The sequence below is a fragment of the Eschrichtius robustus genome, chromosome 14 (genome assembly GCF_028021215.1).
Source record: "Eschrichtius robustus isolate mEscRob2 chromosome 14, mEscRob2.pri, whole genome shotgun sequence".
Classification (NCBI taxonomy): domain Eukaryota; kingdom Metazoa; phylum Chordata; class Mammalia; order Artiodactyla; family Eschrichtiidae; genus Eschrichtius; species Eschrichtius robustus.
In genome coordinates, this window is record NC_090837.1 from 33,334,819 (window position 1) to 33,348,130 (window position 13,312).

The following is a 13,312-nucleotide window of genomic DNA, read 5'->3' on the forward strand; positions in this document are numbered from 1 at the left end:
GAAAATTACAAGAAAATCATATTATGAAAAGATTCAGTTAAAAAGGCAACCTCCAGCCTCTGTCACAGGGTTATTATGGGTTCACCTCAAGCTGTATGTCTTTGGCATCTGCAATATGAAACAATTACCTCTGTTATCAGCCTGGTGACCTCGGGGAGAAAAGAAATATTTTCAAGGATCAGAGACCTAATTATAGTCAGTATGCTCCATTTAGTAGACATAATAATGCATTTTAGAAAGAAATATGCTTCCACAAAAGCTGGAGAGGAACAAACTCGGTATTGTAGAAAGATTTAACTGTTTTGTAAGTCAGGCATTATCAAAAGTTTTATTTTCCTACTGCCATTTTCTAGACTTGAGAAATTCAGTACCCTTTCATTTTCAAGAAAGTCAACTGAACACTTTTATGTGTAATAGCTTTCAAAGTGAAACTTTTTGCCATCCTTAAACACTGGCAGAGTTGTCTTTTGACTGAGTTTTGGTAAATTCCCTTAGTTTCAATGATTTGGTAAGCCCCAGTGCATTTTTCCCCCACTCCATTTTCTTTAGTGTTTCCTGAGTGTCCATCGTTGTAGACTCCTGGTTCCCAGCATTTTAAGACTTGGAAGAAACCTTAAATTAATACAGTTTAACATGCTTATGTTAAAGATGAAGCAACAAAAGCACAGATTATGACTTTAAATTGCATTGTGGTATGATTTTAAAACATTTAGCTGTTACAATTATGGCAGCTTTTATCTATTTTAAAATTTAAAGGATCATGTTTATCCTTTCTAATTATTTGTTAATTTTGCCTTCTGTGTCTTACACTCCAAAACTGGGCAGTGATAATAGTCAATGATTTCTTAATTTTTAAAAGGTTAATTTTAGAAAAAAATAACATCTAAACCAATAGATAAATTATAATAAGATCCTTTTTTGAACTTGTGACCATTAATGAATTTATGATTTAATCTTTGTCTTTTAGCTATCTTGAAAATTACCAAAATATTCTTTTTCCTCCTGCAGGTTTTTATGAAAGTGGATAAAATAATATGCATGAAGGTCTATGTGCTCTTAAAACTAAATTCCAGTTGTATTAAATATCTGATGTAAAGTTAGAACAGTCATATTTTAGAAAACGTTAGTAGCACATCTGAATTATTGGATTTCGCATGACTTGTTGCTCTTGTAATGTTACAGCGGTTGCCCCATGGTTTTCTCCCGAATATGAAACTTGAAGTCGTGGATAAACGAAACCCCAGGTTAATTCGTGTTGCTACGATTATAGCTGTTGATGACCAAAGAATAAAGGTACACGTTTAGATTAGTACGATATTGTACTGATGTTTTCCCTACGTTTCCTGTGAGACTGGCTTCAGAGTCTCTGATTTCTGATCTCAGCAGGAGAATCGAACTGGCCTGACTTCACTGCTGGTCACGAGACTCTGGTAGAAGGTCCTCTAGCCAGTGTGTGGGGAAGGGGACTCTGTAGATTAGACACGACTGATTTTCAGAGGGTTCTTACACGTCCCTGTTTGGATTTGCTGCGTAGACATTATACATTTTGTTCCTTTTTTTTTTAAAGCTTCTTTTTGTTGGTATTATCAGATTTTTCTCGAAACTGTTGTCATTAAACACCTTAACAAGAACAATTACCTCCCTGTTCTCTCCTATTCGAACAAAAGGTTAGATTTTGAAGTGAAAATTTGATTCACAGATTTCTATACCATCCTTGCTGTGACATCTGGTTTTTTAAAAATATACACATCTTCAAAATTAAATTATCCTTAAGTGAAAGCCTTTGGTTTTTTTATACAGAAAGCTGAAAGCATCTGTGGAATTCAATAAATCTTCTACAGCATATGACAGTTCAAAAATTATTTTCCACCCAAGCACAGTTTATTTTCATATTAATAAAAGGATTGAAGCCAACGAATATTTATAGACATTATTAAGAAAGATGTATTTAAGTTCGATACACAGTTTGATGTAATTTAAAAGAAATCTTATTTGCTATATGCCTAATTTGAAAACAACTTCTAATTCATCTCATAGAGAATAATCAGTACGTACATTTTAGTAAAACATAGAGATGTGTATTTGGCTTGGCCATGGATTATCAAGAGCAGATATTGGCAATGTCCTTTATTTTTCTGACAACTGAAAACTGTGCTAAAAGCTATTCAGGAATAATATGTTATAGGTATTTTCTCCCACATACATTGTTATTAAGGTTTTATTTTAAATTTAATTTTAAGCATATTGCATAAATTCTTATTTGTAGCTTTTTCTTGTTTACTCTTTTTAAAATTTACTTATTTTTTTATTTACTTATTTATTTATTTTTGGCTGCATTGGGTCTTCGCTGCTGCGTATGGGCTTTCTCTAGTTGCAGCGAGCAAGGGCTACTCTTCGTTGTGGTGTGCGGGCTTCTCACTGCGGTGGCTTCTCTTGTTGGGCAGCACAGGCTCTAGGCGCGCGGGCTTCAGTAGTTGTGGCATGCGGGCTCAGTAGTTGTGGCGCACGGGCTTAGTTGCTCCGTGGCATGTGGGATCTTCCCGGACCAGGGCTCGAACCCGTGTCCCCTGTATTGGCAGGCAGATTCTTAACCACTGCACTACCAGGGAAGTCCCTTATTGTTGTTTACTCTTATAGCACTTACTGTGGGATTGATTTTTGGATATCATAATTACTTTATAAATTCAGTAATATTTCATTATTGAAAATGAGCGTCAGGTTTTTTTCTTTAAATTCTTATTTAACTTTCATTATAAAGTTATTGCATTTATAGGAAAAGCTTAATCTTAATAGTACATCAAATGTTATTTAGAATTTTAATTGACAGATTATTTTCTTGTGGTTCCTAAGATACATACAATAGTATCCAATTGAACGTATTTGTCAGCTTACAGTGTGATCATATTGGATTAGTATTACCGTAAAATACCATTTGAAAACCTTTAGCTCCTAAAGTAAATTTAGTATATTCCTTACTTACCACCTCAGCATTGGACTTTAAAAATCTCTTAAGATTTAGCTCATCCTTCCAAAGAAGTATTTCATGTCTCTTCTCCTTATTCTTTTTCTTTCATGGAAATTGCTTTGACCATTACTAGAAGAAAAAGAGTTGAAAAGTGTTGGGTACTTTTCACAGGATTAGAACCCTAAGTGTTACCTCTATGGTTGTGGGCATAATGGAAACCCCTTTAGGATTTTAGGGCTAAATTAAGATGTGAAATGGTGCTTTAGAAAATGTGCAATGCATTGCTTCCACACACCCTTCAGTCTGCCAGAATGTATCAGTCTTGGAATGACATAGGTGTCTCTGGGCTTGTGGAGAACTTGCAGTGTCCCAAAGAGCCTCTGACCTCCTGCAACACCTGCCGCCATGGCCTCCACCCCATCCCTCCCCAGGCAGGCCCGCAGCTGGGTAAGTGCTTGTCCTGCCCTGTGAGGTGGAGGTGAGGGGATTGTCCGGGGGCTGGCGCAGATGTCTGAATAGAAACAAATTATAGAGAAGGTTCAGAAGCATGGCTGAAAGTTCCATTCATGGGTGTTCCCAAGGAATACAAGGTGTTGAAAATGAGCGTCAGGTTTTTCTCTGAATTCTTGTCTTAAGGAGATTGAAGGTAGTGGTGGGGTTATCTTTGCCAGTTGAGAAAGCAGTTGACCCTTTCCTGGTCTCCTCTTGGCCGGGGACATCCCTTTGTTCCTTTATTAACGTGTTGGTCATATAGTTCTGCAATTTCCTCTTTTAATGTCAGTATCCTTCAAGGACTGTTTTTATTGCTGGCATGTGACAGATGCTTAAGGTATGTGTGAACGAGGGAAGGAGTGAAGGATGAGTGGCATGGAATGTACCTTGGCATCCTCCCATTTGAATGAGATAGTTGTGATAGTCACAGAGCACTCTTCCTTCATGCTCAGCTGCTCTCCTAACTCCTCTTCCCTTGGAAATCTAACTCAGCCTACTGCACAGGAAAGCGCCATAGGTTACACTGGTCAGGTTTGATTCCAGCTCTGACTCCTAATTAACCATGTTAGTAACTTGGTAGTTACTCAACTTATTTGCACTTTCCTCATCTGGAGAGCGATGTGGTTCACAGTGCCCACCTCCCAGGCTGGCTTTGAGCATCTGGATGAAGATTGTATACAAAACTTCTGAAACTGTGCCCTCCTCTTTATAGGGCATCAGTTGGCCGCCGCTGTGGTTATTAGTCAGTGCAGGTGCCCTGGGCTGCGCTCCCGGGGACCCTGGTTTTCTGTGCTAATGGAGTAATTGTCATCAGTAGAGGGAGAGGAAACAAGCCCAGGCTACTTGGTGAGCAAAGCAGGGGGTCTGACCGGAATCCCCGGGGATGCTAACGGAGCATGTGTGATTGTGCCACGGGCCTGGGTTTGAGAGTTGGGGGCCAGCCTGGTGAACAACAAGAGCGATCTTAGTGCTGATGGTGATGACGGTGTCAGACCCTCTTCTAAGGGCTTTATATATAGTAGTGTATCCTCACAGCAACTGGGCGACCTAAGGTACTATTGTACCTATTTTATAGATGAGGAAACTGAAGCTCAGAGAGGTTAGGTAAGTGGTCCAAGGTAGCAAGCTAGTATATGGGGGAACCAGGCTTTAAACCCTGGGTTTCAAACAGGGTTGTTCAACCCTAGAGCTTATATTCTTCCTGCTCCTACTCTTATGTTCTACTTTTTGTCATAATTACCCCACTTGCTAGAGGGAGAGCAGATGTCTAGGATAGGGAGTGGAGTTCACCTGTAACACCACTCTACTTTGTCTTTTGTGCAGAGCTCACGTTGCCTGCCCTGCCTAGAGGTTTGTGTGGTCCTGGCATTCCATGGCAGAGCACAGCAGACCCAGCAAAGACACACTTTGTTCTTTTCTGCCACTCCCTAAAGATATAGTTGCCCATATGTGCTTGATTAATTCTGTTTTATAACAGCTTTTTGAAACAAAATTCACATACCGTAAAATGTATTGGTTTTGAGTTCGTTCCCAGAAGTGTGCAACTGTCACCACTATCTAAGTTTCTAACATTTTCATCCCCCCAAAAAGAAAGCTCGTATCCATTAGCAATCACTATTCGTTCTGCACCTCCACCTTAGCCCCTGATAATCCGGCTTTCTATCTCTATGGCTTTGCCTATTCTGAACATTTCATATAAATGGAATGATATAATATGTGACTCTTTGTGTCTGGCTTCTTTCATTTACTGTAATGTTTTGAAGGTTTCATCCAAGTTGTAGCATGTAACAGTACTTTATCCCTTTTCATTTCTGAATAGTATTCCATTGTATGCATATATCACATTTTGTTCATTCATCACGGGTAGACATTTGGGTTGTTTCCACTTTTTGGCTATTTTATTTATTTATTTATTTATTTATTTATTTATTTATTTATTTATTTATGGCTGCACTGGGTCTTCATTGCTGTGCGTGGGCTTTCTCTAGTTGTGGCGAGTGGGGGCTACTCTTTGTTGCGGTGCGCAGGCTTCTCATTGCGGTGGCCTCTCTTGTTGCGGAGCACGGGCTCTAGGCCTGCGGGCTTCAGTAGTTGCGGCTCGCGGGCTCTAGAGTGCAGCAGGCTCAGTACTTGTGGCGCAGGCTCAGTACTTGTGGCGCACGGGCTTAATTGCTCCGCGGCATGTGGAGCAGGGGACCAGGGCCCAAACGTGTCCCCTGAAATGGCAGGCGGATTCTTAACCACTGCTTTTTGGCTATTTTAAATAATGGTGCTGTGAACATTTGTGTGTGTTTTTGTGTGGACATATGTCTTCACTTCTCTTAGGTATATATCTAGGAGTAGAATTGCTGTGTCCTATGATAATTCTTTGTGTAATGTTGTGCTCCAAAGTGGCTGCACCATTTTACATTCTCACCAGCGGTATACAAAGGTTCCAGTGTCTCTACATCCTTACCAACATTTGTTATTGTCTATTTTATTTATTATGATTATCTCACTGGGCCTGAAGTGTTTAGCTCCAAAGAATCTGAATTATTACATGTGACCACTAAAGAGAAGGGGGATGCAGCGATTGTTGCTTCGTGGTTGCAGTAGTAGAAGCAGGAGCAGTAGTGGGTGTGGTGACGTTAGTCTCAGGAGTCACAGACGCAGTAATAGGAAAGTAAGAAGACCCAGGTGCTGAATGTGGGCTTTGTTCCAGGGAGCTCGTTGAGTATGTCACATATCGCATCTTTATCATCACAGCAACTCTCTTGTTTATTTTTTATTGAGATATAATTGACGTATAGCAGTATATTATTGATAGTTTCAGGTGTACCATATGATTGGAGATTTGTATATGTTGGGAAAGCATCACCACAATAAGTCTAGTTACACAACAGCCCTTCCAGGTAGGTGTTATTTCTTCTTTGCAGTTGGCATGGAGAACTGAATTTGACCAAGGTTGCACAACTAATTTACACTTAGATGTTTCTAACTCATTTTAGCCCTTACTCTGCAGCTCTGATGAGCCATTGGCATTAGGGGCTATAATTGTCAGTGTTAGGGACGATGGCAGCCCTATTCAAGATACTCTACACTCCGCCGGTGCTAGCCAGGCCAGATATTCTGATTTTCATACTGAAAATATCAATTTGGTTGTGTATGGTTCATTGGTAGGTGAGCTGTGAAGTTTTTCTTACAATGGCAGGGTTTTAAGATGCTATTTCCCTCTTGTTTTGATTACTGTGTTTATTAATTACCATGGTTACTCTCTAATAAATATTTATGATGTACTCAATGTGTGTCTTGTTCAGTTTATAGCCAGCTATTATGTTTAATAACTATTCTTCTGTTTGGTTGCACAGTGTACTCTGTTATATCTGAAAACCCGTTACTGTCACCTTATCAGGAATTGTGCATTAAATTACAATAGACGGATGGATGCTTTTAGGAAGTTTAGCCTTTATTTGGAAAAAAAAACGTATTCTTCTACAAATAAACATAAAGGGAGGACTTAAAACAGAGTAATATTTGATAAATATTTGCCCTGTGGGAACCGCAGCTAAGCTGTGAAATGAATTATAAATGAATTCCAAATAGATGTTTTAGGAAGCTCTACTGAATCATTAATAAATTGGGTCTCTTCAGCAAGTCTTTTCATATTTAATGCATTAACTGGATGTATTTGTGGCATTTCTAACTGAAATAAGAGCATCATGACCAAGAGAAATTGTGTCACAGTAAGTGGTCTATGTGTGTGACTTGAAACTAGTTTGAATTTTAGGTCAGATTAATTAAGTCCAAAGCTTTTGTTTGAAAAAATCTTGCAGGTGGACTCGTGCAAAGCAAAAGTCCAAATACGAGCCCGTGAATGTTCATTTTAATTAAGGGTTGCCAGCACTTTGAGGAAGTTGCTTGACCCCTACAAGTCCTGGCGTAATTATCTGTCAAAGAGGGAGCAGAGTATGGAGTGCGTCCTCTCACTCACCAGCATCTCCATCTCGGGCGCATTTTTGAAATTGATTTTGAAATACGAGGCTAGAACAAGATGCTAACATTAAAAATGACAGTCCTTTGAGCTAAACTTCTAATTAATGGCCATTACGTGCCACAGTGATTGATGACTGTCTTCATTTGGGAAGGAGACTGGGACAACTTTCAAAAATATTATGACCAATTAATGAAACAGTAATTTTCAGAGTAGTTGAAACTATAAATTAGTGTCAACCATGATTTCCAGAAATGTTGAAGCAGGTAGAAGGCTCTACCTGGTAAAGTTGCATTAGTGCGATCACGGTCACAACAAACAGCAATAATAACATCTGTGGCGGCTCACCCGGGTGTGGTGCCACATGCTACCCTGTGCGTGCTTCACATCCTTTTCCTCTCCCCATCCACACGCCACCCTCCAAGGGAGTCTCAGGGAGGAACAAGTGCAGGCGCTTCAGCAACTTGCCCGAGGTCACCTGGCTCCTAAGCGGTAGAGCAGGTGGGGACCAGGTGGCCCGGGTCTTCAGCCGGAGCTCTTAACCTGCAGGGCAGCACCTCCGTCACTTAAAGGGCCAGAGAGTAACCCAGCCTTGGGGGCCAAGTGTCTCTGCCGCAGCCGCCGGCTCTGTGGTTTAGCGCAAAAGCGGCCGTAAACTATATGGAAGCAGGTGAGCGTGGCTGGGTCCCTAGAATGGGTGCTAGGGCCCTATTTAGCCTCTGGGCTGTAATTTGCCGGTGCCTGTCTTAATAGATACGCTGTACTGATTAGATGATGAGATGAACTTACTGAGTCGTTACCTTTAGTATAAGCAGTTTTATATCTGTGCCTTTTTTTTTTTTTTCTGGATATTTGATTTGTGAACCAAACCAGATCTGTATTTAATTTTCAGTCTAGTTTTAGGGAAGTTTTATATAGTCAGTCAAGGAGGTAGATGAGATGATGCCACGGAATCAACACTTTCTAGACTTAAATGCATGCCTCCTAGTATCAGTGGATTACCAGCCATTCATCTGATTTTCAGAGTGAGTGTAGTCAAGCCCCTCCCTGCCATAATGTACATTCTTTCCCAGAGTCAGCTTATCTGCCGCTGGCGTTGTATTCTCCAAGAACTGTGAGTAGAGACTCACACTGAACATGTTTATGAAAGTCAGTGTATCCAGAACAGAAACCTTTCCAACAGCGTAAAGAACCGCGGTGGCGGGCAGCCGGCCCCCCCGCCTGAGCTGCTGCCGGCGCTCCCTCTCCCTGGGTAACCTCACCCTGCCCGTCTCACCAGCCTGCCCTGCAGGACCTGCTGAGATCCTGACCTGTGACTGTTTGGCTAGAGACACTAGCTTAGTCATGAGCTCCAAAGAATAGAAATAGCACGTTTCACAGTTTCTATGCAGAACACTGTCTTGTGTGGAAACTCTTAAATAAAAAGTGATGTGTGGTAGCACTGGTTGTTTTGAACCCTTGTTTTAGGGTTATGCATTTCTTTGCGTGTCTGAGGAATGCTGTAGATGGCGCAGCTGCAAAATGCACGCCCCTGTCTACGTAGATACTGGATTATGTTTGTGTTTCAAGGGTTAATGGACTCTTGACTAAGTTAGTAAAAGGCCCTCCATTCCCTATACTCCATCACTTCATTCAGAGCTTTGTATTTACTCAAATAGTACAGGGCCGCTTGCCTGCCGGATAGTGAAGACTGGTTTCCCAGACCACAGTCGGAAGGTGCGGTCTGGACTCGCTGTCTGTCTGCAGAGCGAACGAGAGAGTCTTTGGCGTGTGTCTTAGCTTTGCAGGAGACGCTCATGGTCTCTGCTGTTCTCCTGAACAGAAGTGCTCTGTTTCTGACCAGCTGCAGCTCTGACATCACACATGCCCTCACTGATACCGATACGTCGCTAATTATGCTGAGCATCATATCTTTTTCTCACATCCTGCTTCACACTCTGTTTTTACCACCAGGAGAATATCTCTCAACTATAAATAACTAAATGAAAACACCCCAGAATGAACTGATTAGGCAAGATGGTGAATACATTTTCCCCCTTGTTGCAAAATCTGTGTCATTTCTTGTGATATAAGGACAGGCGATAGACTCCGGGAAAGGAGATGCTTCTATGAGGAGGCAGTGGGTAGATTCTTACTCAGGTTAATTTATTCCCGTAATGGACTTGTATTATCTTCCCATTGCTACTGTAACAAATTACCGCAAACTTAGTGGCTTAAAATCACACAGGTGTAGCACGTTACATTGCCCTGTGTCCCTGGGCTAGAATGGAGGTTTCAGCAAGGCTGTCTTCCTTTTGGAAGCTCCGGGGGATCCTGTTCATGGCCTTTTCCAGTTTCTGGAGCAGCCTCTGTTCCTTGGCTCTTGGTCCTTTTCTCCACATTTAGCAGGTAGCATCTTCCAACTTCCCTCCGACATTTCTGCATCCCGTGAATAGGGATGGTTGTGATCATCTTGGGCCCACAGGATAACCCAGGATAGTCTCTGCCATCTCAAAGTCCTTCACTTAATCACACCTGCAAAATCCCTCTTGCCATGTAAGGGAGCGTCTTCACAGGTTTTAGGGGTTAGGATGGGGACATCGCTGAGAACCATTATTCTGACTATTGCAGTGGGGACATCGCTGAGAACCATTATTCTGACTATTGCAGTGGTGTTAAGGTTAAGATACACATTCAAAACAGGTAGAAGAGGCGAGGTCTACTATGCAATCAAACAGCTTTTATTTACTGAGCACCCCAGCGTAGAAGGGACCATTCTAGGAGCCAGGGGCCCTGAGACGAGGCCCTCACAATCTAGTTGGGAGATGGGTTAAGTCACAGTTCCGTGTAGAGAGCGTGGCACAAACCGTAAGGTGCTGTGCAAGTTCACTGCAACGCAGCGAGCATTGTGAGCAAAGATGCCGAGGGGCAGATGGCTTCTCAAGAAGAACAGTTTTTCTTCTCTTAGAGAAATTTGCATTTCCAAGCACCAAATGCCTTTATTTACTATCATGTAGAGACAAAGGAGTCTTCAGATTTGATCTGTTTTAACTTGTGTGTGTGCATGCATGCATGTATGTATTTGCACATACACACACATTTATTTATTTATTTGTTTTAATTGCAAGGCCCTTGGGCAGGCAGGCTCTACAAGCTCTGTGTTTGGACCTGGGAGCAGAGGCGTCACGGGAAGTTGCGTGGCTGTGGAGCCATTGGGGCTCAGCTGTGGGGAACAGGGCGCAGGGGCCTGCAGCTCAAGCAGGTGGGGCGGATCTTCTTTCTCTGCTACTACTTCTTAGAGGCTTATTGCCTGTGCGTCCTACCCTGGGCCTCCCTCCGGGCGTTTGTGCCCTTGCCTCCTTGGCGGGACCAGCACGCGGCTGTGGAAACAATGGGACCAGGCTGCATTCACGTGGCGCTCTTCCCCCAGCTCCGAGGGGGGCCTTTGACAGAAAAGAAGGGGGCTAGATCTCATAAACTCAGAGGGTGGATCTGTGTTTCAGGACTGTTGAACCAAACAGGGAACTGCGGTGGGGTCCAGGCGTGCAGGCTGGCCAGGGTGGCAGCCCCCCGAGAACAGCTGATGATCTGGGACACAGGCCGACACCAACTGGGAACAGACGCCGCTGAAGATATCAGTATCCCGCCTTCAGGGTGGAACTGGGGTGGCTTTTCCACACTTAGTACAGGTGAGGGTTTCCTGCAGCTGCAGGCTCCCCGTCACCTGGGAGCAGGTCAGGAATGGAGGCGCGGGCCTCACCCCAGACCCGCTGAGTCAGAATCTGCATTTGAACAAGAGCCACCTCCCCAGAGCTGCAGTCATGTATTTAACCGTAACTTGATACCGCTTATATGTTCCATGTTAATATGTCCTGGCTGAACTCCACAGCACGCAGACCCAGACCTGTTTCTTCCCTCAGCATCCACAGCTTAGTAAAGGGCAGCGTATCCACCAGATTGCTCAGTCCAGGCACCTGGGAGCCGTTCCTAAAATCTGCCCGCGTCAGAACAGCCACATACAGCCCACCACCATATTCTATTGATTCTAACTCCCAGTACTGCGTCCCTCGTCTGTCTCTTGACCTCTCTTCATCTCCATGACAGCCACCCTAATGAAAGCCGGCATCACCTCTCACATGGGCCACTACACTTCCCTTCCAGCTGGGCTCTCTGCACCCCCGAGCCCCTGTCAATCCATGCTGCACAGAGATGCCAGAGTGGACTTAAAATGTGGATTGGAGCACATGCATTGAGGTAAAAAGAATCAACTGTTAGTGTGCCCGACTAGGTCCCGCACACTCCACTGTCAACTCACTTCCCCGACCTGTCTTCTCCCATCCTTTATCACCTTAGAGGCAGCTGTACAGTTTAGAAAAGTGCAAGGATCTGGCTAGAGACTTTGGGCTTCGTATCGCCAGTTCTCTTTGGAGTGGAAGTGATGCCACCCTCTACCTCACAGCAGCGGGTCCTGCGCCGCCCCCTCTCGTGCCTCGGAGTACCGGTGTTCATTTCTTTCTCGGGGAACCGGCCATACTCAGAACCCGTGTGGGCAATGACGGCTGTTTCACGACGGGCTTCTGCCCCTGGCACCTGGCACAGCCCTTCCGCAGGGATGGACGGTGCATCTGGATTTCATAATCGTTGCAACCGTGCTACAGGAGTGCGGGAGGGATGTGCACGGTAGAATCAGGGAAATAGAAGAATTCCATTTTCATGGTTTTTACAGCAAAGAGTTGCTTTGTGAGGTCAGTAGATATTTTTTTTTTTCCTAATAAGTGGAATTGGGCTCAATTTGATGTGAATGTACCAAAGTTGGAGGTTTTCCATCAAGAACCTACAGGGAAGCAGACGTTGTCGTCTCGTTTCCCACAAGTGCCGTGTCACTGGCATTTGCTTCCTCTTCTCCCGCTTCTGTTGTCCTTCTGCAGCCCCTCTCTCCACTGGGAAGGGGATTTTTGCCCATTCTCTAATCGTTGCCTTTTACAGACTTCTGAGTGAGGCCAGGTTGAGTCCTGCGGCCAGAGAAAACAAAGAGCCATTGCGAGGGGTTTGGCTTCAAAGTCATCTCCGCAGGTGTCCAGGGACCCCGAGTCCATTTCTGTGACTCCACCCCATCCTCCCCCCATCAGTTCACCACCCCCCATCAGCCAAGGAGTCTGCTGCACAGTCCTCCTTCCTCTCAGAACCCTACTTTTCATTCACTGGGAAGACAGAAGAAATGCAAAATAAAATCCCCCCTGTCCCCGCGGCCAGTCTCCCTTCCCATCCATGTCTGAACGCTCACTCAGAGTTTCCGTGGGAGAATTATCCCGGCTCTGTCAAAGCATCCACTTTCCTCTTATATGAATTTAATCTGCATCATAGGATTTGCGGTTATCTGACATTAGATTACACATTTGTGTGTTTATTTCTTTATCACGTTTTGCCACTAGAATGTAAGCTCACGGGGGGAAGCACTTTTCTCTCTTGATTTCCCAAGTACCCTTTTTATTTTTTAATATTTACTTGTTTGTTTATTTATTTGGCTCTGTTGGGTCTTAGTTGCAGCACGCAAGATCTTCACTGAGGCATGCGGGGTCTTTTGTTGTGGCACGAGGGCTTCTCTCTAGTTGTGGCATGCGGGTTTTCTCTCTCTAGTTACGGCGAGCAGGCTCCAAGGCGCGTGGGCTCTGTAGTTTGCGGTGCGCGGGGTCAGTAGTTGTGGTGTGCAGGCTTAGCTGCCCCAGGGCATGTGGGATCTTAGTTCCCCAACCGGGGATTGAACCCGCGTCCCCTGCATTGGAAGGCGGATTCTTTACCACTGGATCACCAGGGAAGTCCCACCCAAGTACTCTTGACATCCTTGTGCCTATAGAACAGTCCCTGGCATTTCATGGGCACCAAATAAACACTTGCTGAACGAATGA

General features: G+C 43.8%; 1 protein-coding gene across 1 annotated transcript in view; it reads left to right on the forward strand.

The window, feature by feature from the left end:
- The window catches only part of L3MBTL4 (L3MBTL histone methyl-lysine binding protein 4), a 307,787-nt gene that overhangs the window by 91,295 nt on the left and 203,180 nt on the right, over positions 1-13,312 (forward strand). The window contains exon 11 of the mRNA XM_068562443.1: positions 1,183-1,293. Within this exon, the coding sequence (XP_068418544.1) occupies positions 1,183-1,293 (111 nt within the window). The remainder of the gene's footprint in view (positions 1-1,182; positions 1,294-13,312) is intronic.